Source organism: Rissa tridactyla, chromosome 9 (assembly GCF_028500815.1).
Source record: "Rissa tridactyla isolate bRisTri1 chromosome 9, bRisTri1.patW.cur.20221130, whole genome shotgun sequence".
Classification (NCBI taxonomy): domain Eukaryota; kingdom Metazoa; phylum Chordata; class Aves; order Charadriiformes; family Laridae; genus Rissa; species Rissa tridactyla.
In genome coordinates this window covers 11,840,059-11,867,309 of record NC_071474.1, presented here as the reverse complement: position 1 = coordinate 11,867,309, position 27,251 = coordinate 11,840,059, and the positions used below count along the sequence as shown (strand labels likewise).

At 38.7% G+C, this 27,251-nt stretch overlaps 1 protein-coding gene across 1 annotated transcript; it reads left to right on the top strand.

Moving 5' to 3' along the window:
* Window positions 1–12,392: 12,392 nt before the first annotated feature.
* GATM (glycine amidinotransferase) lies at window positions 12,393–26,901 on the top strand. The gene is made up of 9 exons (XM_054215355.1): window positions 12,393–12,611; window positions 13,029–13,247; window positions 18,277–18,472; window positions 19,624–19,814; window positions 21,124–21,261; window positions 21,556–21,720; window positions 23,588–23,651; window positions 23,753–23,869; window positions 25,836–26,901. Exons 1-9 carry the CDS (start codon window positions 12,543–12,545, stop codon window positions 25,946–25,948), a joined length of 1,272 nt encoding a protein of 423 aa, XP_054071330.1. The 5' UTR covers window positions 12,393–12,542; the 3' UTR covers window positions 25,949–26,901.
* The last annotated feature ends 350 nt before the right edge of the window (window positions 26,902–27,251 follow it).

The window sequence follows — 27,251 nt, the reverse complement described above, 5'->3', positions numbered from 1 at the left end:
CTGGCTACATTCATGGCCAGTCTTTCCAAAGTACTGATGAACTACCATAACTAATTATAGCCTCTTGCTCAGTAGAGCGTGTAGCAATTTTGTGCTGTGGCCCTGCAATGGGCTTTCGGAAGAAGAATTGTCCTGTGTAATCTTTTCTTCAGTTATGGCTCTGACTTTCTCACATCGGCAATGGCATTAGTTCTGTAACTTTAGTAGTGAATCGTATTACAATTATTAGCAGCCTGCAGAGCTAAAAACCTCAGGTTAGTTGATCAAAATGTACCCCAGTGACATTTTGAAGGACCTTTGACTGCCTTGTTATTCATGACTAATTTTTTAAAAAACTTGTACATTTTCCCACAACAGATACTTGGTTTGCTGGCCAGCTTTTTCACATCACATTGTTCTTCTAAGCTATTCCTTGAGATAAACCTTTTTCACTGTCCTCCAATTACAGGCTCTTCGTAAAGGTTTTCAGCTCTACAAAGATTTTAGTCCTGAGCTAGCTAGCTTGCTGAGACAGTTAAATTTCAGAGGCAATATTTACTGATGCTTAACCTAGCAATGGCAACTAAAATTCAACTGTTTAAATAGTAATTACGTCAGCATTACTAGGCATTTGGATAGCCTCCAAATTTGAAACAAACTACACTTCTTCAGTTCCTGTTATTTCCTCTAACATTTACCAAGCCCTACCTATGTCTATAGTGTTCTTGCTGATACTTTCCATTTACCACAAATTTTGTTTTGTTCTCTAAAACCATACAAAGCAAAACCCTGTTAGGAATTAGCCTGTGCTGCACACTGGGACAATCTGTTTTTCTGCAGTAATCCCAAGGGGTGAAGGTGTGTTAGTCCATTGCTAGATATAGTTTTGTTTGTTCAAGTATTTCTCATTACTATATCAGTTTTAATAGGTAATTAACTGTTAATTTATATGTTGTTTGAGGTTAATATATCATGTGCCACATAATGTGGCATGACTTTGAGGTGACTGGTACTTTTCTGTTCTTTAAATTATTTTTGTGAGGGAATTACTAATCCAGGCAGGCTGTTTTGTGCTTGACTAATGTTATGGACGCTTATGTTACAGTGTATATTGATATTTTTTCTCAAACAGCTGTCACTTTGTCTATAAATTGCAGTATGCTTCTGTATTTTTGCTGAACCAAGTATCAATTTAAAAATTACTAGCCTAGGGACAAGGAGTGCTTTTTTATTGACTTAGTTGTTTGCTAGGTTTTATAGTTCAACAAACCCTATTTAATATCTTATCTTCCCTTTTTTTCCAATTTACTACTCCAAATGCAGATTTTTTGGAGAGAGCTGATGGGGCTTCCTATGACAGGTTGACGCTTGTTTAGTGTTACAAGAAGCACGCGTGCTTGAGCCTGTGCTGGAAACTGGTCAAGGGCTGTCCTGTGCTGGATGTTGCCCATGGGACCCGGCTCTGCAGAAGGCCTCTTGCCAAGGTTTGGCACTGCCCAAACACTGCTGCAGAGCCTGCACAGTCATAGGCTGCGTGGGAGAAAGATGCTGCTCGCAGCTGCGCACTGTGGTTTCAGTGGGCGCTCAGTTAATGAGTTTATGACTTCCCATGTATGTTCCATTTCCATAGTCTCCTCATCTCCAGCTTTCAGTCTCCTAATGCTTTGTGGAAGCACTTGAAATACAGATACCTTTCTGCTATAGCTCTGTGATGGCTGACATTCATGGAACTCTTTCTTTTCTCTGCATCAATATCCTCCATGGAGGATGGATCGAATTTCAAGGGGCCTGCAGAGGTCCCAAGGGACTGTATTCCTTGTTATGTAGAAATTATTTTTTTCCTACATTATGAGGCTATAATTTAAACTTATATAATTAAATTATATAATAAACTTATATAAATTTGACTTATATAATGAATGCCTAAGTATTTTGAAATGGAGGCCCCAAAATTAACCCTCCAAAATCAATTAGCATTTTTAGCAAAGTATTACTAACTTTTCCATTTCTTACTGTCACAACATGAATCTGAGCTGAGTCTTTAGTTCCAGCCCCTGTGAATGATGTACAGGCATACTGGGAGGGTTAGTTACTGTTTGTAGGGTACAATGATCTATGATTACGTGGTGCTGATTATTTGTGTGCTCCTGCCACTGTGGCAAGCAGTGCATACGTTCCCCTTGACTTCAGCTGTGAAATCCTAATTACTCAACACTTGCTTATACTCAGCTTTAGACGTTAGAATCTGTTTTACTAATAGAAAATATAGCTCATGAAATTTATTCAGTACTCTCCTCTTTTCTTGGTTTCTGTGCTCTACTCTCTCATTTGCTTTTTTCCCGCTTAGCTCTTTTTTCAGTTCTTTGAAGGGGACTTGTTGCTACAGTGCTCATTTGCACTATCCACAGAGCTGGAAAGGCAGGAAAAAATAAAGAAATGCTAAACCTTGTAGGATGCCATAGAGCTCTTTAGACTTGGGAAGGAGACTTCCACTCTGCAGGTTCAGACACTTGAGGCTTTGCAGGGTTTGCCAGCAGGCAGGGATATCTTGCTTTGATCCACGAGATGTCACCAGAGGGTAACAAGTAACTGGAAATTCGTATTAAAGTGAGATTCAAGTTCTCTGTACTGTTAGTTAAGGGGAAAGTACGTGGATGGGGAGTGCGGGAAAGCACAGCAGTCCTTATGTTGGCTAACCATAGGATGCTCCAGGCTGCAGCATCTTCTGTGCAGACAGCCTCCTCTCTTTTCTCTTCTGTTTTCTATTTTTTTATGGTTTGGTGGGATACCTTACTGTAATGGTACAAGGCAACATGGTCCATTCTAGCTAGCTCAAGTGGCAATAATCATACCACAAAACACCTCTTACCTAATTACTGAGATGGGATTCAAAGTGGATAACTTGTGGCTTTATTGAACCTGTGTAACAGGTCAGCTGGGTTGGTTCTTTTCTTACCTGTTTCACCTGACCCTTCCCACTGAAAACGCCAACTGGGTATTTTTCAGTCAGCTGAACCGAAGTCTTCAATCTTCAGTTTCCAGTTTCAAATGCCTTTGTCCCATTTTCAAATTCACAGCTACTACAGTTGTTACTAAAGGTTTATTTGCAGTATTATCATAGTGTTTCTGTAAGGTTGCAATCAGATGAGGCAAAATGACCTGATCTAATTCATTTGTACTGCCAAAAGGGGTGATTCTGCTTCCCTCTTCTCCTTATGTGGCCTCCTAATTCCACTGCCTCTCCTGCTCCAGCTCTGGTACTCTTCTGACACTTCAGTGATGAATTCAGCTCACTAAGCCAGCAGAAAACTGTATTTTGCTGGATGAGTTCTCTGCTGACTCACTGAGTAGAACTAGCTCATCAAGGGGTCATATTAGTACCAATATTAGGACCGATGCAAAGGAGGGAATGAGGAGATAATAAGCAGCAGCTTGATTTCCCTTCACTACGTGCTACATCTCAAATTCTCCTTCTGTTCCCTTCCCACTTCTACATGGATTGCAAGGTGTCTATTAACCAGGCAAAATAATTTTTGTAAATGTTGGAACCAAGTTCATAGGCTACGGAGAGATAAATCACTGAATCTACCCATGGCAGAGTTCAAGCCATTCCATTTTTGTCCTCCCTGTCTGGCAGAGGTTCAGGAGATGAAGGTCAGTGAAATACATGATTTGGCACCACTTAAACTGTGCTAACATCAGCAGTTTATTGGTATTTTTCCAGATCTTTCCCCACTTCTGAGGGATGATGCTTACAAATTTGTAAAGCATTAGGATTTCTAGCAGGTCAGTTAGGTGAGCTGACTTACTGGTCCAATCTGCAACTGATTTGACACCTCTGTTCACTGAAATATTTTGCAATCACCAACCTCCAAAAAAGTCTCATTCAAAGTAAGTAAGTGAACCACTCCTGTGACCCTGGAATTTCCAAGAAAGTTTTGTCTAATGGATTACCCAGGTCCTTCCAAAAAGCAGGAAATCTGGATGTTACAGAGTGCCTTTACTTTGCTACACTCTGTGACAAGCTCTTTTATATTCCTTTATGTTAATGATATTGCTTTTAAAAGATAAAATGGTGCAACTTGTCTGTGAATAAACATGCCATGACTTGTTAGACAAAACCACATAGATAGTTCAGATTTGTTTGCCACATCTATAGATATCTAATAGTGTAGACATACGGGAGGTCTGCTACACTTCACAGAAGATGAGAGGTAGTAGAGCAGCATGAAATGACAATACTATTACTATGTATGCAATTAATAACTATGGATCTTAGCTATTCCATCCTGCGTATCATGACTTAGTAGTTTAGCCAGCTGTTTAGAAGCGTATATGGTATCTTGAGAGGGGACCTGGTCTTCAAAAGCCTCTAGTATCTCTAGTTGGATAGCTAAGTGTTTTGCTGCAAAGCCTGAAGGCTTGCAGCATACATGTAGCACTCACAGCAGACTGTGTCTGTCTTCCCAGCAACCTGTGTGGAAAACTGCAGCAGAAAGTGGAAGAAAGAAAGGGAACCCTTCCTCTGTTCTGCCCAGATTTATTTTATCTAAAACCTCTTAATGAAACCTTTCTAATTCAATAAATTGGCATTTTGCAACTAAGAACTTCTTTTGCTAGAAAATTGCCCACCAGATTTCCATACAATACTGTGTTTGTTTCTAGGCTATTGAAATTAAAAATCTTAAACTACTTTGTATTGAGTGGTAAGCTTAGATTTAGCTCTCAGCTCGTTTATGACTGGCTAAAGAAATTCTAGGTGAAGCTGCCTGAATCATAGAGAGACTCATCTTTCTGTTGCAGAGGTGTTAGAAGCAACTGGTATGAAATTCTAGGAACAAAATTGTAATATTCTACAGTGACATGTGAGAGATTACTGGTGTTGGATGGTAACTAGATTATTGGCACTGAGCCCATCCTCCTCTTCCTTGGATGGACATAGTTGGGATTCATCAGAACAGATGTGCTCTTCAGGATCAGGGAAGGGAGCTGTCAAAGCTCAGGAATGATCTCATCTTCTAATACAGAAACTCCAAAGGGAGCCTTGCTCAATTCTCTTCCATGGACTTGAGAAAATGTTTCCATCCCATAAATGGGTTTTGAATTCTATTAGCTCATTACAGATACACAGCCAAACTCATTCCAGAGCTATGCCAGCAGAAGTTAGTTCAGAGTTCAGATAGTTAGGTCAGTACAGGTATCCCAGTCATTGCAAGGAAGCTACTTGCACCCTGCTCTCTGCTGAGGGCTTGGTATCTATCAAGAACTGAAGTGGCCAAGGGGAGGTGAAAGGGTAAGGATCAAGCAGAAAGCTTAGCTGAGCCTTGACCTCAGGGGAATTTAAAATTACTCCTTTCCACCACCTTACACCTTTGCCTTTTTTTTTTTCACTTGTGATGGAAGAGTAAGTGACATTCATGTGTCCAAATCCAGTCTTGGTTTTGAACAACTGAATTTAGGCTTGAATCAGATTCAGCATAAAACTTGCAATGAATTTATGAAATCCTCTGAACGAGACTCAAATCAAACCCTACTTGTATAATTTGTTACTATCCTACCATCAAGGCAAGCTTATATTCAGCAAACTTTTAAGAGGCATTACAGTATAAGCAACAATCTTTGATGCTGCCAACAAGAGCATCAAGTGATGGAACGTGCTAATCATAGATCTGTGTTTTCTTAGAAAAAAGGGAGGGAAAAAAGAGACTTTATTCTCACAGCCTTATTTGCTGAGCAGCAGAAAACTGAACAGACAAGATGTGCTATCTAGTTTAGTCTAAGGGTACTTCAGGCTCTTTCACAGGAATAAACTGCATGCATATAGTAGAAAACAGTAACTGAGTAATTGCTTGCCTGTGAAAGGGAATGCTCAAAAGCTCAAGAAATGGCACAGAGTGACTGAGTTTCTATGGCTTATTCCTCTTCTCAGGTTGTCTCTTCAGTGTAGAAAGGAGAAGCAGAGGAAAGCTGGTTTTTGTAGCATCCTCCCTGAAGTAAACAGAGGTCTAATAACTTTGGTGCATTGGGCCATCCTCTCCTGGAAGCCTGGGATGGATAAGAGGTTATTGGAGAGCCAAGGCTTCCTGTCTCTTCCAAGAAAGAAAACAGGTGGAACAAATGCTAAGTATTGCCACAATAATCATGCAAAAGCCCTTCACATTAGGAGGCCAGTAGCTTACTTGCATTTGCAACTCACACAATGGTTAAAGGAATCAGAATTTTTGAAACTGTTGTTCAGATGTATAATGTGGTGTAGCTGAAATTTTAACTCCAGCAGTAGTGAGAAGAAAACTGGATGCAGTTGTTAGTTCAGGGGCACAGCAAAGTTACTTTAATCATTTTTATAAAAATTCTTCAAGAAAAACGCAAAGCAGTTTCCAAATTTTAAATGGTAATGTACAACAGGCTATGTTGCAAGACCATATATTTGAGATTCAAGAGATTTCAAATGTCCTGGAGCCACGAAGTTCACTTGGCAGCCCTGACAGAAAGTATTGTCACAGTACTGACCCTAGAAAATGTTGGCAGATCACATTACTGTATACATGGAAATACTGGTCTGAATGAAATGTATCCCGGCAAGGGATGTGCCTTTTGCTGCATGAACCTCCTGCATTTTTCAGTAGTCAGCACTGCGCTGCCTTTGGAAATGACCGAGTGTAAAATGTCATGGATTATGATCACCAAATCCTTTGCCTTCATAGAACTTTCTTCAGCTCTGTCACCTTTCTATAATAGAAACATGATGTCTAAAATTAAAACAGATATTTATATGTATGTTGCTACTCATGTTTACGTGCACATATAGTGTAGCTAGTCAGAATGTGGATTTCTGCAAGCTCTGTTAGGAAAATAAATTAATTATTAAATCAGTCATTTCTATGATGTAACATGACTTGTGAGTAGCCAGAAGGGCAGTGGAAAGTCCTGAAATCAGATGGATTCAGTCAACAAGGACTATTTTATTTGTTCAGTTTCAAACAGTTTTTTTGGACTACTTTTAAGCCAAAAGTTTTGTCTAACGATTCTCTCCCCAGAGCTCTGTCACTGTGTTTGCTATTTCAATTGCAACTTCTGTCTTCTTGCTGGCCAATGTCCTGCCCTTCATATATATGCACCTCTACTACCTGTACCATTTCCTTTGCTCAGTTAGTGAATGAATCCCCAGAGTGGGGATACAGAACTGTGTTTCTCTACATCCTTCTAGTATTCCAGCTATCTGGTTCCCAAAAAAGGAGTTAAATTATTTCCTGAATTATCAGACATGCTTGAAATTTAGTGCAATACATATTAATATTGATATGTTCTTTTGAATTACATATGTTGAAATGCATTTTGATTGTATATGTGATTTGATTGCATTTTGCAATGAAATTTTAAAGACATTTTAACGGAAAGATATGAAAAGCAATGTTTGCATAAATAAAATAAAATAATACACTAAGAATTGAATCATACCAGTGTGCTAAAAATCTTACAGAATTTTGACCCATTGTTACCTTAGGTTCATATAGAAGACATCTACATAAGTCATCTTCTTTCAAACAGGAGAATTTTTTTCATCTTTTGATTTCTTAAAGACAAGGAAGGTTTTAGTCTTGCTTCCTAAGAACGTAAGGTTATATGACTGTGGGTTGTGTATGTGCATATATGTCTGTGTCTGTTCTTTCCTTCCCCTCCCTGTAATTTGAACCTGTTAGCTAGTTTCAGAAAAATTTGAGAAAGGGTCATAGGTCTCAATGGTATTAAGTTCCTGCAAGTTTTGTGGTAATAGCTAGCCGGATAGGAATAAAAAGACCCCTTAAGTGCCCCAACTAGCAAAAAGGTTGCAGAGCTATTAGATACCAGTGTGTCCACATAATGGAGATGCCTTATAAATTCTGATCTCTGGCTATGGTAAATACCATCCAATTTATGATTATGATTTATCATTTACCATATTAATTCCACAAAAAGAGAGGAAATCAGTTTTACTTAGTCCTTGTACTCATAGGAGTAAGTATTTCATTCTGTAGTCAAAAGTCCATTGTAGCAGATTGTATTCAGTCTGATGAAGAATTCATCATGTCACACAATGAAGATGTCCTGACAAGGAAAAACTTCCAAAAAGTACCCAGAACTGGCATTTGGAGAAAACTACAGGATTTGTCCTTCAATAACTATAAAAATAGCCAGAAGCCATGTAGAGTTTGTCAGCAAATTTAAAGATTAAATCAGGTTCGCTGAAGCTGGTATTAGGGAGAAAGTATTTCCAGCCATTTTACATATGTAGCTTGTTTGGTTGGATAAGGGATTAAATCTAATTATATCTTTCTTCTGAGTGTGAAGAATGATAAAGTAAGATTTTATATTATTTAATTAAAATCAAAATCTCCTTCAAAGGACTTTGAAAATAGTACATTGATTTTCAGCTCCTTTATAAGTCACAAGTTAAAGGGAAATATGTTAAATAAATTGTTTTACTTTACAAAATATTTCTACTGGTTTTGGAGTTCAGAGTTGGCAACAGAATTATAAGCTTAAAGGAGGAAAAAAAAGTCATTTAAATATTTTGAGGTGCATTTCTTCTTCCCAACTGGAACAGTCTAGACTTCTGAACTTCAGGAAGTTTGAAACCTGCTTTCTAAGAAGCACACTGGATTCTTCTGTGTTGTTCCTGATAGCTAACAGATAAGATTAGCTGTGCCAAATTCTCTTCTTGTGGGTGTAGACTGTTGGAATTTAGCAAGCAGTATCCTTGACAAGACACTAGGAGGAACTGAAATCTCTCACAATTGTATTGTTGAACAGAGTAAGTTTCTATGAGTAAAGTAAAAGTAAGGATATGTAAAAACTGTTGAATATGTTAAGACCAGCTCACACCAGATATCTTCTACCAAATCGCTTTAATTGGTAATATAGCAGAAATAGTGGTAAGAAAGGATAAGCTGTTCCTTAACCTTAAATATCATGTCCCTCAGGTGCTTCAGGCATGTTGCTATGCCACATTACAAATCTAAACAACATCTGCTCTGAAAGGCAGGACGTCAAGTCCTGAACAGATAGAAATTCACATTTAAACAGTAGTACAATCCTTTTTGACTTCTGTTTCTCTAATAGATGTGTGTTGGAGAAAGATACATGCAACTGAGACCACATACTGTCCTAAAACATAGCTGAGTTTATACTAACACAGGTTGCCCAGAGAGGTGGTGGAAGCCCCATCCCTGGAAGTTTTTAAGGCCAGGCTGGATGGGGCTCTGAGCAACCTGATCTAGGGAGATGTCCCTGCCCACGGCAGGGGGGTTAGAACTAGATGATCTTTAAGGTCCCTTCCAACCCTAACAATTCTATGATTCTTGCCAAGGATAACTTCTCTTTACTGCATGTCTCCTGTTGCTTTTTCTAATTCTGTGGTTTTAAACTAGAATTTTACTACTTAATATCTTATTCTCTAATGGTGTTGGGACACAATGTTGTTCTTTGTTAACTGGAACCACATTGCTTTAAATGGATTATCCAGTTATCAGAATGAGATGGTTTTATATAAGCCTGCAAAGCACCTTATGTCATTCAAAAATGATGGATAGAATATTACAAAAAATGCATAGGGCCCCATTAAAAAAAAAAACACAACCAAAAACCAAACAACTTCCTAGTTAATCTTTATAGGCCAGATCTCAGCAATAGCAATGTGAAGCTCCTGTTCCTGTTTCAAGTTAAAATTCCATGCTGAGGTGAGGTTTGCAGTGGAAGAAAATATCTTTACTAGATCAGCACATAGTCTTGAAAATAATTGGCAAGCTTTTGGGTAGTGAGCTGAGCTTTCAAGGTGTTATAATAATTCTAGCAATTGTGTGTAGTAACATTTATAATAAGATTTTATGATCCACAGAGCTCAGCACCTGCAGAGTCAACCACATGTTGAAGTAAATTTCTTTTAATGAATGAACTTGGCTTTATTTACATTTGAATAATCATTACTGCTGGTGTGCTCCATCATTTATGTCATTGTTAAAATGTACATTGGTACATCAAGCCCTTCTTGTAGAATAGGAAGAAGAAGATATGAAGAAGTACCGAGTATACAAAAAACAAGAGGATGCTCATTTTGATGCTATAGAGGGAACTATGAGGATTGGCACTTCCATACACCATAAATGCAAACTATATGAAGTCTGTATTGGGTGTTAATGAATAAAATGATGTAGGCTTTTTAAGTGACTGCTTTAAGGAGACAAATGAGATTTTTTTTTTCAGGTGACCCAGTGGTCAGGTGATGAAAGAAGCATAGGGATACCACTAGAATGCATTTTAGCTGGTTAGTGCATTGATAGCATTGCAGGTATCAAGGCCCATGTGAGGGCAATCTGGGGGTCAAATGGCTGGTATTAAGGAAGGCTGGAAGGGAAATGCTATTTACCATGAGTAAAGGTTTCAAATTCAGATCATAAACGTGCCAGTTAGGAAAAGGAAAGGATTTCTGCTTTGATTGTACTTAAATGAAGATTGGCTTATGTCCAGGAGGAACTACCCCTGGTAGAAAGAAGAAAGGTAGAAACAGACCTTTGAAATATGGGAAAGAATGTTTTCACTGAAATAAAATGTGAGCAGAAAAAATTGCAGTCCAGCAGAAAAATAAAAAAAAATGCTAGAGCATTAGCAAAAAGCTCATTGTAATGATGGCGAGGACAATTTTAGGGACCCTATAAAGCATCAAACACATGTAGTAAGTAGGAAAAGAAGTATTGTGCAGAGTCAGAAAAACTATGTAAACTGAGTTGATAAAGAATGATCCAAAGGTCCAAAACTAGCTGATAAGTTGAGAAGGACAGAAAAAGAAGCACGACCTTTGGATTTAGCCACGAGCCAATCATTAATTTTTTTAGAAGGTCAATGTGAGTAGAGTGACCTTAGCAAAATAAACTGATGAGCATTTGAGCAGAACTACCATAAAATTAGTGGTATTTTTTAAAATTAAATACATAACAAAAGTTGGTAACTAGGAATTAAGTAACATCAAGAAAATTCCTTTTTGAAACTAAAAAAAATATCCTGGTATCCTTTTCAATACAAGAATAGTGTTTGAGGCAATTATGTTACAAATAAGTCCTAACAAACTAAGATGAGTGAGTTATGAAAAAGTTCTGCAGTCATATGAAACAGGGTAAAGCATGCTTGATATCATGCCAACTAAAATAATTAACTTTGCTCTGAGAAGTATGTAAATTTATGAAGAGAGAACTCGTGCTGTTCTGTTTGTCCTGGGAAGGTGTAGCGTTTACCTGTGCCAAAAAGGCAAAGTGCTGAGTGATTAATTACCCAGTAGAATAAAACTTGCTTACTCATGTATCTAAGGCATGTTAAAACTCTAGCTGATTTGCTGTATTCTAGAACTGTAGCTTATGTTTTAATATACATTAATACTAATGATGTCTACCTTTCTCCTGCTGTAGATATGTGTGCTGAGTTGGCTAGCAGTACCTACGATCTTACACATAGAAGTAATGTTAAGTATCATGTCTGTTCACAGCCATGCCCCAGTGTACTCGCTCTGGATAGCGAACCATAGCCTGAAGGAGTAGTGAACCAGGCTGAAGAAGTGCTGGACACTGCGTGGGTGATAAAGGCAGAAGCAAAATTGTAAGGCGGAAAGAAACATGCAAATGTTTACAACTTTAAACAGAACAACTCAGGTGAAACTAATTTTTGCTATGTCTGCTTTTTACTTTTGTAAGGTAAAATCAAATGATTTAAAAGTGAACTCTTATGCAAAGTTGAGAAAATGGAGAATAATCTGTCAGGCTAAGGGGGATCTACTAAATATGAGCAGAGCTGGTAGCAAACATATTTCTTGTTGTAAACTGCAGTTCTATTGAGATAGTATTTTTGAACATACTTGTGTTCATTTTATCATGGAGAGATTTTTGTAGGGGGGGAGAAGTGTGCTAGTGTAAGCTAACCATTTTAGATTTTAATTTTAAGATGGCTTTTCATCATATCACAGTATGCATTTTTAAGAAGCCAGAATTTGAAATTGTTTATTATTGAAGCACCCTTTCAATAACTAAAGAATTAAAATACTTTAGGCGAATCATAAATTTGTTACGTTAAGAGTCTAAAAGTCTGAAATCTTAACATATGAATTGGAATTTTTGGTAAAATTGAATTTCTTTTGTCTACTACAGGTTTAATGAAGAACATGCATATTTGATGACTAAAAATAGCTGAATGATGCACTTCAGTACACTTTTTATAGAAGAATTTTAATCCTGACTGGAAACCTTCAGAGTCAGATTGCTGCTAAAGAGCCATCTGCGAACGTGAAATACGGGTATGTCGAAAGAAGCCGTTAGTCAGCTTTGCAGATTGCCTCATCCAGCCCGGCTCCGGGGCTCGATCGCTCCGGCCGCTCCTTCACCTACCCCTGAGCCCGGGGGCGCCCGGACCGTCCGCCCCGACCGCGGGACGGTCCCCGCGCCGCTCTGTGTCTCCGCAGCCAGTGGGCGGTGCCGGGGCGTGTCGGGCCGCTATAATACCGGCGGGGTGGGCGCTGGGTGCAGTTGCACCGCCGGCGACCAGAGATGCTGCGAGTGCGGTGCTTGCGCGGGGGAAGCCGGGGAGCCGAAGCGGCGCATTATATCGGCTGGCGGGTTGGTGCCGCGCAGATCCGCCGCCCGCCTCCTGGGGGCTGGGGTTGAGGGTGCTCCGTCGGGAGGAGGTCATGTGCGGGGGGCTGTGAGCGGGCGCGGAACAGCTACGGGCTTCTTTGACTCTCCCATGCATCCTCCCGGGTCAGCAGCACAGAGTTCAGTGACTCCAGTCGCCACTGTCAATGCTGTGCTCCTATGTCGTTACCCTTCTAAACTGAGTGTATTTTAAAAGGCAGATTTGAGCATCTAGTTGGTTGTGAATAGATTAGAATGTCTGTAACAAACAGTGTGTTTCTGTTAGTGCTCCAAATAATGTACATTGCTTTGGGATTACAGACTAAGGTGCTCATGGACTGAACCATTGCCCTTTGCCTTTTGTAAGGGAAACATAATTTTCATTCTCATTTTTATTTTAAGCTTGGAAGAGTCTTTACAGGATGGGTGCAGCGATCTTTGCAGAGCACCCAGGCAGCTACAGCCTCCCAGAACACCTGTGCTGCTGATGACAACAAGGCCACTAGCCCTGTGCCTAAGGACTGTCCTGTTTGCTCGTACAATGAATGGGACCCACTGGAAGAGGTCATTGTGGGAAGAGCTGAAAATGCATGCGTCCCACCTTTTTCTGTGGAGGTTAAGGTAAACAATAAAACAACCTTAAAAAGGAAATAATGCACTTTTTTATATATATAATTTGCTTAAGGTTTATGGTGAACAAGGTCTGGTATTTACTCTTGAAGCTTCTTCTTTCAAAGGAGTTGTTTACATCTGTGAAACTTTGCACATAGCCATATTGGTGGGAAATAAGCTTTTTCTTTCAACTGAATTGTAAAACAGCTAGTAGTAGAGAGAATCTCTAATACGTTCAGTCTGCTCTAGTAATATAGCCCTGATGCTATCAAAGTGCATACTGTAGCTTTTGAGATAGTTGGTAGGACTGATGAAAGTTTAATTGGGCTCAAAAGTAGGGTTACTGCTTGAAAAAAAGTGTACTTTACTACTTCACAGTCTGAGAAATACAGAGTTCCATAGCTGTAGACTAGCAGGACCATTCTGTTTAAATAGCTCACTGCAGCTCTTATGTGCTGTGGTAAGTATTGTATGGAAACACATACTCCTCTGTTTTTCAGTGTTTTTCTGTGCCTAAAACTACAGCAGCTACCTAAATAAACCCACGTTTCTTTGTTCTCTGAAATGTTGTATTTTAGAACAGGAGCACTCAAACAATGGGCTTGCTCCAGATTTTTATTGTGTACTTTATTTGGACTTTAAAGTTGCTAAGTGTATGTTGTTACCTGCATTCATGGGGATGATCCTGAATTATTCTCTTCCACTGTGTCATAGTACAGTACTATCTCCAAGGCAGCATGTAATCCACATGTATAACGCAAAATGAGCTGCTACGCTCCTTTTGCTGAAAAGACCTTAGTAATGTTTCAAAGGATATCTTGACAAAGTTGACTGGAAGACCTCAATTAAGAAGGTGAATTTTTCTGATCTGGCATTGAAGAAATGACAAACAAAGATACTGAAAATATGTTTAAAGTGCTAGAAATGGTAGTTAGAGGAAGTTTGGGACGTACTTGTGGAGAAGACTTCCCCTATCCCCTTTTACGTTTGTTTTTTTAGAATCTGGACTATGATTCTGGGCAAAAGTAGTTGGAGGAGTGTGGATGAATTACTGCAGCTTGGTAGTTCTAATCCCGAGACAGAAGAGTAATTTGACTTGTATCAGGACACTTGAGATGATATCTTGGCCCCAGTGAGCGCAATGACAATTTTACCACTGACTTCATTATAACCTTTATTTACTCCTTGAAAGCTGAAGCTCAGTTACCAACCTCTGGAAATCTGTTTTAGACACTCCAAAGATACTCTAGTAGCTTCAGAAAAAGAAGTCAATGAGGACTGGCATGTCTAATACGCAAGTGTATGTATGCGCATTTATGTACTTCACACTGCCATAATGAACGTACAGAAAGAGTAAGGAAAAAACGTGTCTAACTCCTATGTTGTAACATTAAATGAGACAAAATTCTGTTCTCAAGTAGTGGTCAAGGGCTTGCTTTAATGTCAGAAAAAAATACTATTTCAAATATCTAACTGCCTGAAATGTGACGTGCTATAAAGCTAGCCTGGTTCTACTGCCTATTAAGCCATAACTAATCAAACGAGGTCAGAACTTCACTTTCTGTTACATGCAATATCAAAAGCTCAGTGAGGAATGTCAAAGTATAGAATTATTCAAATACCTACAACTTGGGGTTAAAGCGCTTTAAGTTTAGCTTTGCTTTATGTAAACTGCCAAATCTAAAGGATACATTGGCCACAACAGGTAACAGTAAGAGAGCATGCCAGCTGAGATGTGGTTTCCTCTCGTTTTCTCTGCTTTTGTCTTAAATTTTGCTGTAGAAATTACAACAGTAACTTTACCTGGGGTTTTTGCTGAATAATCCAAACAATAGCCCAAATCCTATCTCGCCAATACTGAAAGATATTAATAGATTCAGTTACTGTTCAAATCTCTATGTGACTGAAAGGTAAGGCATGTATGTGTGTGCTGCTCTAGTGTAATACAATAGCCAGAAATCCCTGTTACAGTCCTTGTAAGTAGCAATACTGGGGTTGATGTGTATCCCGCGCCTTCTGCCAAGTATAAATGAGGGTCATTGGTTATAAAACCCGCAGCTTAAAACTAGCGAATTTGAGTTGCGTAAGGAAAAATTGAAGCTTTGGACCTCGGATGCTTTAAAAAACACATCTCAAATTATAACTCAAGTTTGTTAAATACTTGCTTTGAGGTACTTCTAAGTTGTGTCTTAAGATTGTATACATGTCTGTTTACAGAGTATTTAAGTGCAGGAAATATGGCTCCACTCAGTACTTTGAGAAGTGGTTTTGGTATACACAGGTCTCTCTGCTGTGATGTGGGAATGATGTGCTTGGCATAAGAAGGAGGAAGGAATGAACTGAATAGGGAGCCCTACATATCTGATGAACATTAACAAGCTGACACTTGCATATCCTCTTGGGAGCTTGAAATGGGCTATGTAGGTTATGTAGAGGTAAATACACTATTGAGAAACATGGGAAATCTTAACTAGGAGATTAACAACTACGTTAATTAGGAGAATGCCCTTTTTTGATTTAGCACTTTGGTCAAAAATATCACATTTCAGATGTATTCTTCTGAAGGAGTTGACACTTAGTCTGAAATGAGTTGTATGTATATGATCAAAGGGGCTTGAAATCTCAACCCTGAGTTGGTATGAAAGAGATGTCCCAGTCATATACCCTTTTCCCAGTTATTCAGAAGGTAGGGAATATGAGTGGTGGCATGGTGGTAGCCCTTAGTCTGTCATAACTTTAAGATTATGCCATCATATTAGTGCAAGACAAGTATAATTTCCCAGGTGTGAAAAGAGCACTACTAGAAGACACCTGGTGAAGAGGGGAACCGCACCTGTTATAAATTAATGATCTTCAAATACATCATGGGTGGCTCTGAAAATAACTAGTTTTACTCCTTAGGACAAATTTGTCTCATTAGCAGAACAGGTTTCCATAGGAGTGCTAGGCACTTCATGTGATCTGCATGTGACATCTCAACAGCTGGCAAGTCTGAGGTGATCAAATTACCCAAGACCTCACTTACAGAAAAAGAACAAATCCTTTGGGAAGGATGGAAAGAAGCTTCAGTACTGGAGGAGGAGGATGGCCATGCTGAGATCTTTGCCTGGGCTCTCTATATAAATGTTAAGAATGCCTGAAAGGTTGAATTTTCTCTTCCTTCTGCCTTACCCCTCTAGCATGAGGGCAAATATCCAGAAATAGTAGAGTGGATGGCCTGGATTGTTAAAGGAGATCAGGCATGCCTTCAGAGGAATGGCCTTGCCTCCTTGGGGCTCACTGACAGTATTAGCACAAAATCATTACATTGTTTCTGTCCAGAACATTGCTTTCTGAAAGGTAGTCAGGACTGCAGTGTCAGGAGATGACCTCATGCTTGGAAGGGCAGGTTCTCCTGCATCCCCTTGCTGTCACTCATGCTGCCTGAATGAGCAGGACTCAGTTTGGTAGAAGGAAGGCCTGACCACTTGCTCACCTGTTCCTGAGCCCTTCTGCTGTAGTTCCAGAAGGGCTCCATATGTACTTGTTCCTCTGTCATGTTAGTGTTAGCAGAGACCCATCAAAACTGCTGGTTTCACAGTTTATAAATCTGAATGAAACGCTTTCAAAGATACACCGAAGTGAAGCAGCATCATTCGTTTTGATTATATGTCCGGATTCTCTTAACCGTGAGAACTAGGATGTTATTTTGAATTAGCTTTTAATTTGAGAAGACTATCACAGGATTTCAGGAGCAGAGGATTTAGGCCTGTAAATGCTGTACTTGCTTTAATCCAACTCTGACAGGTGAATTTAGTATCTCTTGCATTTTCTAGACTGCTGCTGTACCTGAAGTATGGCCCCTTCTAGCCAACAAGGCATGTTACCTGTACTTGGGATGGCTTTAGAATTCCCGATGTCACCACTGTGACAGTACCGAAGTGGGGTTTTAACAAGGTGACTATGGATGTGTGCGTTTTGGAGATAAGCTCAAGGTTGTTTTCATTTTAAAAACATGTCAGCTAGCTTTATTAAATAGCAGAGTCGTGTTTGCTGTGTTCGGTGTGTTTGTACAGGTCTAGTGTAATAAGGACCAAATCTTTCATGGCTACTTGGCTATACTAGCCACTAAATACTAATTGAAGTGTAATGTAGTCTCTTGGGTTTTATCTGTGACTTGATAAATAATGAGACTTTCTGTAGGGCTAAGGCTAAAGAGGGGAAGAGAATTCTAGAAATATTTATTACGTTATTTATTATAATAGTATTTCCTTCAGTAGAAACAATATAAGCTATTGATCCATCTATATCCAAAAATACGAGGAAACAAAACATCCTGAATCCCATCTAAAAGTCAAACTAAACTTGCAAGTAGCAATGAAATGCGTTCTTACTTCTCTACATTCCAGATGGCATTTCCTTTTTCCCTGCTATTCCTCAGAGGACTTTTTTTTTTTCTTGGGCATCATGGCACATATACAGTCTGTTAGCAGTACTGAAATTATCTGCCAGTTCAATGAACCTGCTTAGCAGATACAGCTGAAACTTACCTTTGTTACTATATGTAAGTGTTCGTGAAAACATCAGCCATTCACAACTACAAATAGTCTTAACACCAAGTTAACACAAGTTTAATAATTGGACACGTGCACATCACAAAACATCTGAGTGAAACCTTACCAATGGTGTGTATAAATAGGAGTAGTAAAGATAGCAGAGTGCTACCAGAATATGAATTCTCAACCAGGAATAATTGAGCATTTATCTGAAGCATTGATGCTTCTCCCTTCCTTTCCCCCTCCCACCCCTCCTCTCCTGCCCCTTTATTTTAGAAGAATCAGCAGATCATTAACATTTCTTATCAAGTCTTCAAAATATTGCAGGAACCAAATACAAGGCACAGTATGACCTGTTAGGGTCATAACACATATAAAACAACAGGAAGTCAGTGAAAGAACAAGAAACTTTGGACATTAAGAATTGTGTCTTATGCATCTGTTTCACTCTACCAAAAACACTGATGCTTATTCTTTGTTACTTACCTGTCCTTTTGTTTTAGGCCAACACGTATGAAAAGTATTGGGGATTTTATCAGAAATTTGGAGGCCAGAGCTTTCCCAAAGACCATGTAAAAAAAGCTATTGCTGAAATTGAAGAGATGTGCAATATTTTGAAAAGAGAAGGTGTAATCGTCAAGAGGCCTGATCCAATTGACTGGTCTGTGAAGTATAAAACACCTGATTTTGAGTCTACAGGTAAATGTTCTTCCATTGTTGAAGGCCTTCTCTGTTTAGCTCTTGTCTGAGACATTTTGGATGTCTAGTCTACCTTCTTGCTTGGAGCAGGATTACTGCCAGTGCTAGATGAGGTCAGTGATAGCTTTGTGTAGCTATGACTTGGAAAATCTCCAGGGATGGAGATTCTGCCACCCAGTTTGCTGATCTGTTTCAGTGCGGCATGGTTTTCCTAATGAAAGACTTTTTTCTAATACCGAGCCTGAACTTCCCACACCAGCATCTGTTGCCTGATTCCCTTGCTCTGTTGTCACTGACACTACCAAAAAATGTTCATCTGTCATGTTTAATGGCCCTGAAATTAGCTGTAGACTGTTACTGCTTTGTCCTCTAGTTGCAACATGAAATAAGCTGAGGTCTCTCCGCTTCTTCTCCCAGGTCATGTGCTGTAAGGCCCCCCCTGACTGTCTCGATAGCTCTTTGTTGGATCCTAGACTTGGATCCATCTTAAACTATGGAGGCCAAAACTGGAAACAGTTTTCCAGGAGGATCCTCACTAGTGTCAACAAAATTTGAATGTTTCTTTACCTTCAGGCCAAGATTCCTCAGTAAGAGCACATTGGCTTGTACTGAGCTTTGCATCAAGCATGGTCTCCAGGCTCTTTTCATGTCAGACATGTTCTTAAGTTGTTCTAGTGGAATTCAAATTCATTAGGGAACAGATAATATTGATGAAAAGTCTAATGGGACTGCTTCCTGCACTAGTTCTGTGTTCCATCAAATTCCTCTTCTGTACTAACACTTCTTGAAAGGATGGCATATAAAGAAATGAGGTCCTCTTGGAAAACTTGCTACCCATCATCACCTTTTGAAGTCATCTGAGTAATTCATAAGCATTTGTCTAGTTAACTTCCATTAACCAAATTATGAAGTGAAGGCTTTGTAGAAAAAGTTGCATGTATTTTGAAAAAAAAAAAAAAAAGTAACTTTGAAAATTCACTGAAGAATGTAAAGACCTCAGATTACGTGCTGGTTTCTTGACTTTGCTAAAGATGCTTTTTGCCATTCTTTTGGATAGAAGTAGTGGTAAAAAGGAGGGTGAAAAGTGAATAAACTGAAAGAGCTGAGAAAAGCATATTTGTCTCATAGGTTAATGGCCTTTTTCCTTTCAGGTATGTATGCTGCCATGCCAAGAGACATCCTGTTGGTGGTGGGAAATGAAATTATTGAAGCGCCTATGGCTTGGCGTGCTCGGTTCTTTGAGTACAGAGCATATAGACGAATAATCAAAGATTATTTCAACTCTGGTGCTAAGTGGACAACTGCCCCCAAACCCACAATGGCAGATGAACTCTATGATCAGGTATTGTTCTCATTGTGCTTCAGAACTTCAGTTCTGATTATATAGAATTTTGTTGATAGTTTCAACCTGATATCTAGCTTTTACAAAATGGGGGGAGAACAAAACAAATCTGGAAATTTGCGGGTTTACTAGTGGTATGCAAATATTCTGTAGCCTTTCCAAATGAAACCGAGTGTGTGCAATTAGGGAATAAGAAACAGGAAGTTGTGTCTATTGAATTCAAGTCTGCTTTGAATTGTTTTGATTACTGGCTGTAATTTAGGACTACTGAAGAGGAAGGAATGCTAGAAAGACATCATAAAGGTTACATTAAAGAATTAAGATTCCCTAAGAATGTCGGTATGTCCTGAGTGTATCAGGAAAGCGGGAAAGAATATATATTTTGTCACAGGAAAAAAACCCTCATGATCTTTGTCTTGCATGATGATTAGTATTTTGAAAGTTATGTAAAAGAAATAGTGGAGGATCTAAATTGTGAGTATTTACCTTCCAAATATTTAAGTGACTTTTTTTCTTTAATTTTTTTCTTCTGTAATAATTTTGACTCAGACAATTTTGGTAGTTTCCTATAGGCCCCCAAATGCATTAGGACCTTGGTAAGAGCACCTACAATAAGTGCAGTAAAACTGGTTGTGGAATGATTATAACTTTCTGGGAACAGTGACATCTTATCAATGATGCAAAGAAGTCTTTGTTAAACAGAATTACTTTAGACTAGTAATCTGTCAGTATTGGAAAACTTCCAGACCCTGTTCTAAAACATAGAAACTACTTATCCAGTAGTTTTTGTTCGCTGGGTTTTTTTTACACCTCATTTGTTCTTAATTGCATTGTTTCATTCTAAAATCTGTTTAAATTCCTGAAGATCTACCTTCTACAATATCTGAAGATCTACCTTCTACATTCTAAAATGTGGAAAAAGTAGGGAGTCCACCTTTGTTAGGAAATAGCTTACATCCCAGTATTTCTGTCACTCCGCAGTGACTTGTTGGTCTGACCGTTAAACTCCAATGGTAATGAATATTTTTTTATCCAGAAGCCGGAATATTATAGAGTCAGTGGCTCTGAAAAGCAATTAATTTCTCAATATAACTATTGTCTCTTATTCCATCATCTATTCTTGAATGTATTTTAAACCTTTTCCTTAAACTTCCACATTTGTGCTTGCTTTTTTTATTCTAGTAACAAGTAAACCAGACCACCTCCAAGGAACAAACTAGCTATAAACTTATTTTCTCAATTTCAAAATACTGTTCAGTAGGAAATAGTTTGAAAACTTTCCCTTACCATCTCCTTTTTCTATAACTAGGATTATCCAATCCACTCTGTTGAAGACAGGCATAAACTGGCTGCTCAGGGAAAATTTGTAACTACTGAATTTGAGCCATGCTTTGATGCTGCTGACTTCATTAGAGCTGGAAGAGATATCTTTGTACAAAGGAGCCAGGTAAGCAAAGGTTTCTTCCAACAGTTTTGGTATCTATCTGAATGATTGATATTTGTATTTCTGTCTTTTTAAATTCCTGAACAGCATTAAAATAAGAGTATTGACAAAAGAAGTTGCTGTTCATAGAATGTCTGATATACCAGCTGAGACTGTCTTATAGCTAAGGGGTTAGCTAAAGGCACAAACTTCTGTTGTTTTGGCTTTAAATATTTATTTGAATAAAACCTTAGATATACTAAGCTTAGATGCACTTTATATTCTAACCTGGTGAAACTTACTATGTCCTGTTTTCAGGTTACAAATTACATGGGCATTGAATGGATGAGGCGACATCTTGCACCAGACTACAGAGTGCATATAATATCCTTTAAGGATCCTAACCCTATGCACATTGATGCCACTTTTAATATCATTGGACCTGGCCTTGTGCTTTCTAACCCAGATCGTCCCTGCCACCAGGTAAGAGTGTAGCAGAAGGGAAAGTGTTTTGTGCTTTAAAAATAATTCAGCTTGATTAGGTCCCTGCTCAATAATTGCTAATCCACAACTTTATTTTGTATACACTTGAATAATATTAAATTATTGAATTTAAATAGCACTCAGACAGTTGTTCAGGAACTTACAGATGTATTTGCATCTTGACTCTAGAATTTTCTCAGCAGTGCAATGACCACTGTTCTCCCCCAGTTTTCTGCTGTGGCTCTTTATGCTTACCTACTGTGAGACTAGGCAGATGTGTTGTGTGTTTCTTCTGATGTACAGAGCATACATACGATGGAAGCAATCTATTTTGAAAGAGTGTAGTATCAAAGCAAGTACAAAGGATATACTACTTCTCTGAACACTTCCACTACTTAAATATATTAATTGTACCCAAGGAGAAATTGAGGGTTTCCTGCTGCTCAGATGAGTAATCCCCCTTTTTTATTCTTATTTTGGAAGCCTCTCCTTTGGTATTGGTTAACTGTACCAATGGCAGGAGGCTGGTAGTTCCTCAGGCATTCAGTTTTGAATAACTGAGTGAGAAATACATTTTGAAGAGTAGGAGAGACATGGTTCGGTATGTAAAACCTACTACTTCACTCAGAAAAAGCTAATACTGCTAAACAGTGCAATCAGATCAGAAAGCGTTCCAGAGAGTACAAACTCATGTTACAGACATGTTACCTGTACTGTCAGTGTTTGAGGATTTTTGTGAGGATCCCCATGATTTCAGAATCTGTACAACCACATGGGAATAGCTGAGCTGATACTGAATCAGTGGGATAGAGCTGTGTGCAGCAGACATTACGGAACCATGTGCACAGCCTAGCTCGTAGAAGCAATATTAGTCTCTTCTCAGCAAGTGGCTTCAATGCAAATGGTCCCATTGAATTCCTGCCTCTTGTAATATCCGTTAGGAGAATATATTTTTTAAAACAATCATAGTCTTTTCCTTGCCTCTTCTCTTCCCCTGTTTTTCATAATCTTCCTTGCAAGAGGAGGCTCTTGGTCACTTTTTGTTAAACCCACGTGCTGGGACTCTTTTAGTGGAAAACTGCTGTCTGTGTAGATAGAAAAGATAGATGCAGCTTTCTTTCATAAAAACTAATTTGGCAGTTCTGGACGACTGGCAAATGGGGCGGAGGTGCAGGTGAAAGAGGGCTGCTCTTTAAAAATCCTGGCAGGCCAGGCTGGTTAGTGAGTTTTCGGAATGGGAGCTCCACCTCCTGGTAACACTTGAATAAAGAGCTCTTCCAAGTATTCAGACAATGAAGTCGAAAAGTCAGTTCTCCTTAGCCAAAATGTTCTCCTCTTATTTTTAACTTAACTTAGCTGTGTAATTCTTGAAGACCTAAATTATTTTGTTTCCTTTGTTAACTAAACTGCATATTAAGTTTCTTTTGAAGCATGATGCAAACATAATTTTATGTGGCGGTTTTGGTGGTTTTGTTTCTATAAATGGCAGTGTAATTCATATTAATGACTTTTACAGTCATATGGGAAGAAACAGTACAAACAATAAAGAATTTAATTCCTTTGTGCTGTTATGAGTATCTTTACTTCATAGGCTCCAAATGGCGTGCGTTACCTTTTGTCTTAGTATACCTAGCATATATAAAACCAGTAGAAACAAATGCTAGTGGTATGCAAAGCTTGAAAAGTCTTTCAAAAAATGCTTGTATGAAAACTGGATTTGTGGATGGAACTTGAATGGGGACAAAAGTAATGAACAGAGGGAAGGGGATGTCATGTATATTGAAGAAGCCTGGGGAAGTGTGGCATAGGTTGTAGGATGTGATGTGATGCTTTAAGACTCTTGTTTAGAATCTAATTGCTCTTTCAGATTGAGCTCTTCAAGAAAGCAGGCTGGACTGTGATTCGTCCCCCAGTGCCACTCATCCCAGATGGTATATTCACTCTTTCTTTTCTAAGAATTTCAAGAGTATTCTTAAGAGTATTAATATGCGGTGACATTGGTACAGTAGAAGGTTCATTCTCCTGTGTTTAGATCACCCACTGTGGATGTCTTCTAAATGGCTGTCCATGAATGTCCTAATGCTGGATGAGAAACGAGTGATGGTGGATGCCAGTGAGACATCAATTCAGAAGATGTTTGAAAATCTGGGTACGTCCTTATGTATTTCAACATATACTTAAAACAAAATGATCACGATACCAACAATGCACATCAGGATGAACGAAGGTTTCGCTTAGAGTAGTCAAAGCAGCCAGCACTGGAAAAGGTACTCAAACAATTGGATTAGCAAGTAAGAATCATTCAGTGATTTCTCTCCTGAATATTTCAGTCATATGAATATATGCTTCTTGCATCTTGTGCCCCCTACAGCTTGCAGCAAATAAAAGCACGAGTAGCAATTAAAGTTACTGCTAGCATGCTTTTGAATGAGCCTTTTTAGCATAAAACTGTCTGTTCAGTCTGGAGGTCAAAGTCTGTCTTGGAGAGGTTGAGTGTGCATATTGCTGAGTGATGTAGAGCTGGCTATCCCTCATTGTCAAAATGCTTTCAGATTTTTCCCATTTTAACTCATTGTACTTTAAACTGTCAAATTAAGACCACTTAACCAGGTACTTTTGCGCATCAGTCCTATGAGGTGCAACCTCATGATAGGGTGGAATTCCTTTAGATATGCAGTGGCAGGAGAACTGTAATTGAATATAAAACCTGAAAGTCTTACTATGCACAGCTCACTGCAAAGATAAATAATATAGACTTAAAAATCTGAACTCATGCAGTTAATCCAACTGCTTCCATCATGCTGGGAGGGAAAGATGTAGGTAGATCTACTTGTGTCTCATAGTTGGTTAGTAGGATGGTGGCCAGATTGTTTTGTGCTACAGCCAGCTGACTATTGCTGCAGGATAAGTACATGGTGATGCAAAAGCTGACAGGGTAGAAAGATGACTGGTGGGCAGATGAGAAATCAAAAGAAGTGAGGGATCTTTGATTGTAGAGTGAAAGATAATATTCCCCAGTAGCAGAAGATTCCTTTAAAGGGAGAAAAATGATGTGAAGGAGAGAATGAGCCAAAGGTGGAAGACAGCAACTGCTAACCTAGCAGAAGGGTTCATGCCATGGATATGAGTGCACTTATTGAAGCTTTCGTCAAATCTGAGATGATTGCAGGTGAGAACCATGCAATCTAATGCTTTAATCTGATTGTGAAGACTGGCTATACAACCTTTAGTGAATCACTTAGTGTTTCAATCTTAGTTTATTTTAATTCTCTGCATGACCATGGAGCTGAGGGTTTATAAATGCTTGAGAGTACTTAAAAATGAAGCTATTAATGCTAATCATGATGTATCTTTCACACTTGAACTTCACAGTCCCTGTGAGTTCTAAATAAACTCCTGTAGTCAGTAAGTTCCTAGGACTGAGATGGGTCTACTGGGAACAAAACTATTGCTGACCTAGATGATGGATTCTACTGAGCTGCTCCTGAGAGTACCAAGAAGCAAAAAGGCAGACTTAATAACAGAAAAGTCTTCTGATCCTAATCCATCTGTCAGGACTTTGTATAAACTGAGCCACAGCTGAAACATCAGAGCTTAAAAGAAGTGTGAGGAAGCTTAACCTAGGTAGTTAAGTAAAACAGCCTTTTTCCCCTTTCAGAGAGAGAGAGGCTCAGAGCTTTGTACTCTGGATGCTTCTTTTTATGAAAGACACTTGAAAGAGCACATTCAGTGTCTTAACCATAAATGCTCACACAGATTTATGTGAATGTGCCCTGGTCATATATTGTAGCAGAATTTCAGCTAATTCTTCACATACTGCAAAAACTGACTTTTTCTTTTTATTACTGGTACATCATAACACATGAAACACCAGCTGTGCTCCAGGCACTGTATATTCCTGAGGGTACCGCTGGAATAAACAAGCCAGTGATGTTCCTAGCTTGTTCTCTGCCTAGAACTTGGGAGAATAAATTCTTAACAAATGAGTAGGAAATACTTTCTGTACTTGCATCTAGCCATATGATCTGATAAAGCATTATCTAATGTTCTGATCAAAGCTTACCACATGAATTTGAGATTTTAATTTTAAAGTATGCAATGTATGTTTCTTGCAGGCATTTCTACAATTAAAGTGAATATTCGCCATGCCAATTCATTGGGAGGTGGTTTCCATTGCTGGACATGTGATATCCGCCGCCGTGGTACCCTGCAATCTTACTTTGACTAATTATGAGCCAGATAGGTGGCAATGGTTCAGCTTCTAAAATATGCATAGGAAATGAACAAATTAATTTCACTTCTGTTAAAACAACTGCATGAGCTCTAGTGCTTGGTCAGTGGTGTCCTTACAGTGGTCTGGTAAATGATTTATTCTCACATACTCTTCACTTTCAGCAGTATAATTGAAACTAGTTCCATCAGCCATAGAGGTTTTCTGGCTGGCTTTTTGAAAGACATACTTCATCTATGAAGCCTTTTCACATTGGCTTTGAATCTAAAAACTTGACAAGATAGCTAAAAGTTCTTGCTGGGAAAGCTTGGCCACCAGTATTGGACATCTACCTCTGGTTACTCTATCAAATAGGCAGCTTGAAATGTTAAACTTGAGTAAACTTTTCTTATTCCTTTTAATGAGTTTATTGTTCTAATATATTTGTGTTTAATGAGGTTAAAATAGATGCAACTGTACAGATCTCTTATGGAACCAAGTAATTTTATAATGTGTTTTGCGTCGAGCCATACAGATATTTACAGAGAACTTCCAGTATGATTTAACTTTTAAGACAAGTCTTGTCATGTCTTCCTACATTTTTCTTCTGATGCATGTCATGCATCTGAATACCTTTTTATATTGCTTTTTGTATTGCTGAAATTGATTTTTATTTAACTTTTAAGTGTACAACTGATAGCTAATATTCTGCTTGTAGAGGTTTCACTCTGAATTGTTTACATAACTCAACAAGGCACAAAACAAAAAAAAAACCACCAACCCACCAAAAACTCCCCTCTAAGTCTAAACCTCTGACACCTTACAACCCCTTCTTCCTCCATCTGTAGCAGATACAGAAAGAGGTATCAAACATGCCAAATGCTGTGAAGGAATTTGAGTATTGATTACTGAATATGTACTTTTTATGTTAATAAAGTTTTTTTTGCATTCTCAATTTGTTGCCCTTCTGAAAACGAGTAAGCATGAAATGTCTGGATGCGTACATGTTTGTAGAACACAGATGGAAATACAAAATACACAGGGATCTTTTTTTTTCTGTAAAATGTGTAACATCCTAGGCACTTGTATAATGCAGAAAACCCTTGTACTATATTGTCCGTGTAGTATGTTTCTGCTTCTGTTTTGCACAGAAGTATGACTAGTGGGGGAAAGTAACACTAATAGATAGTTCTTACCAGAGTGTGGAGGAATCCATTAAGTCAGGCAAGGTAGTGCACCCTGACAAAAAAGATGTCAGGCATAACATGATCACATATAAACCGTATTTTACCTAGAGTTGGGTAGGTCTAAACAGGTCACA

Bases quoted from the DNA above. Each gene is read 5' to 3' on its own strand.
- GATM (XM_054215355.1), top strand. From the start codon at position 12,543: ATGCTGCGAGTGCGGTGCTTGCGCGGGGGAAGCCGGGGAGCCGAAGCG. The intron at 13,248-18,276 runs GTAAACAATAAA...CTTTTGTTTTAG, and splicing joins CTTTTTCTGTGGAGGTTAAG to GCCAACACGTATGAAAAGTA. The intron at 19,815-21,123 runs GTATTGTTCTCA...TTCTATAACTAG, and splicing joins CAGATGAACTCTATGATCAG to GATTATCCAATCCACTCTGT.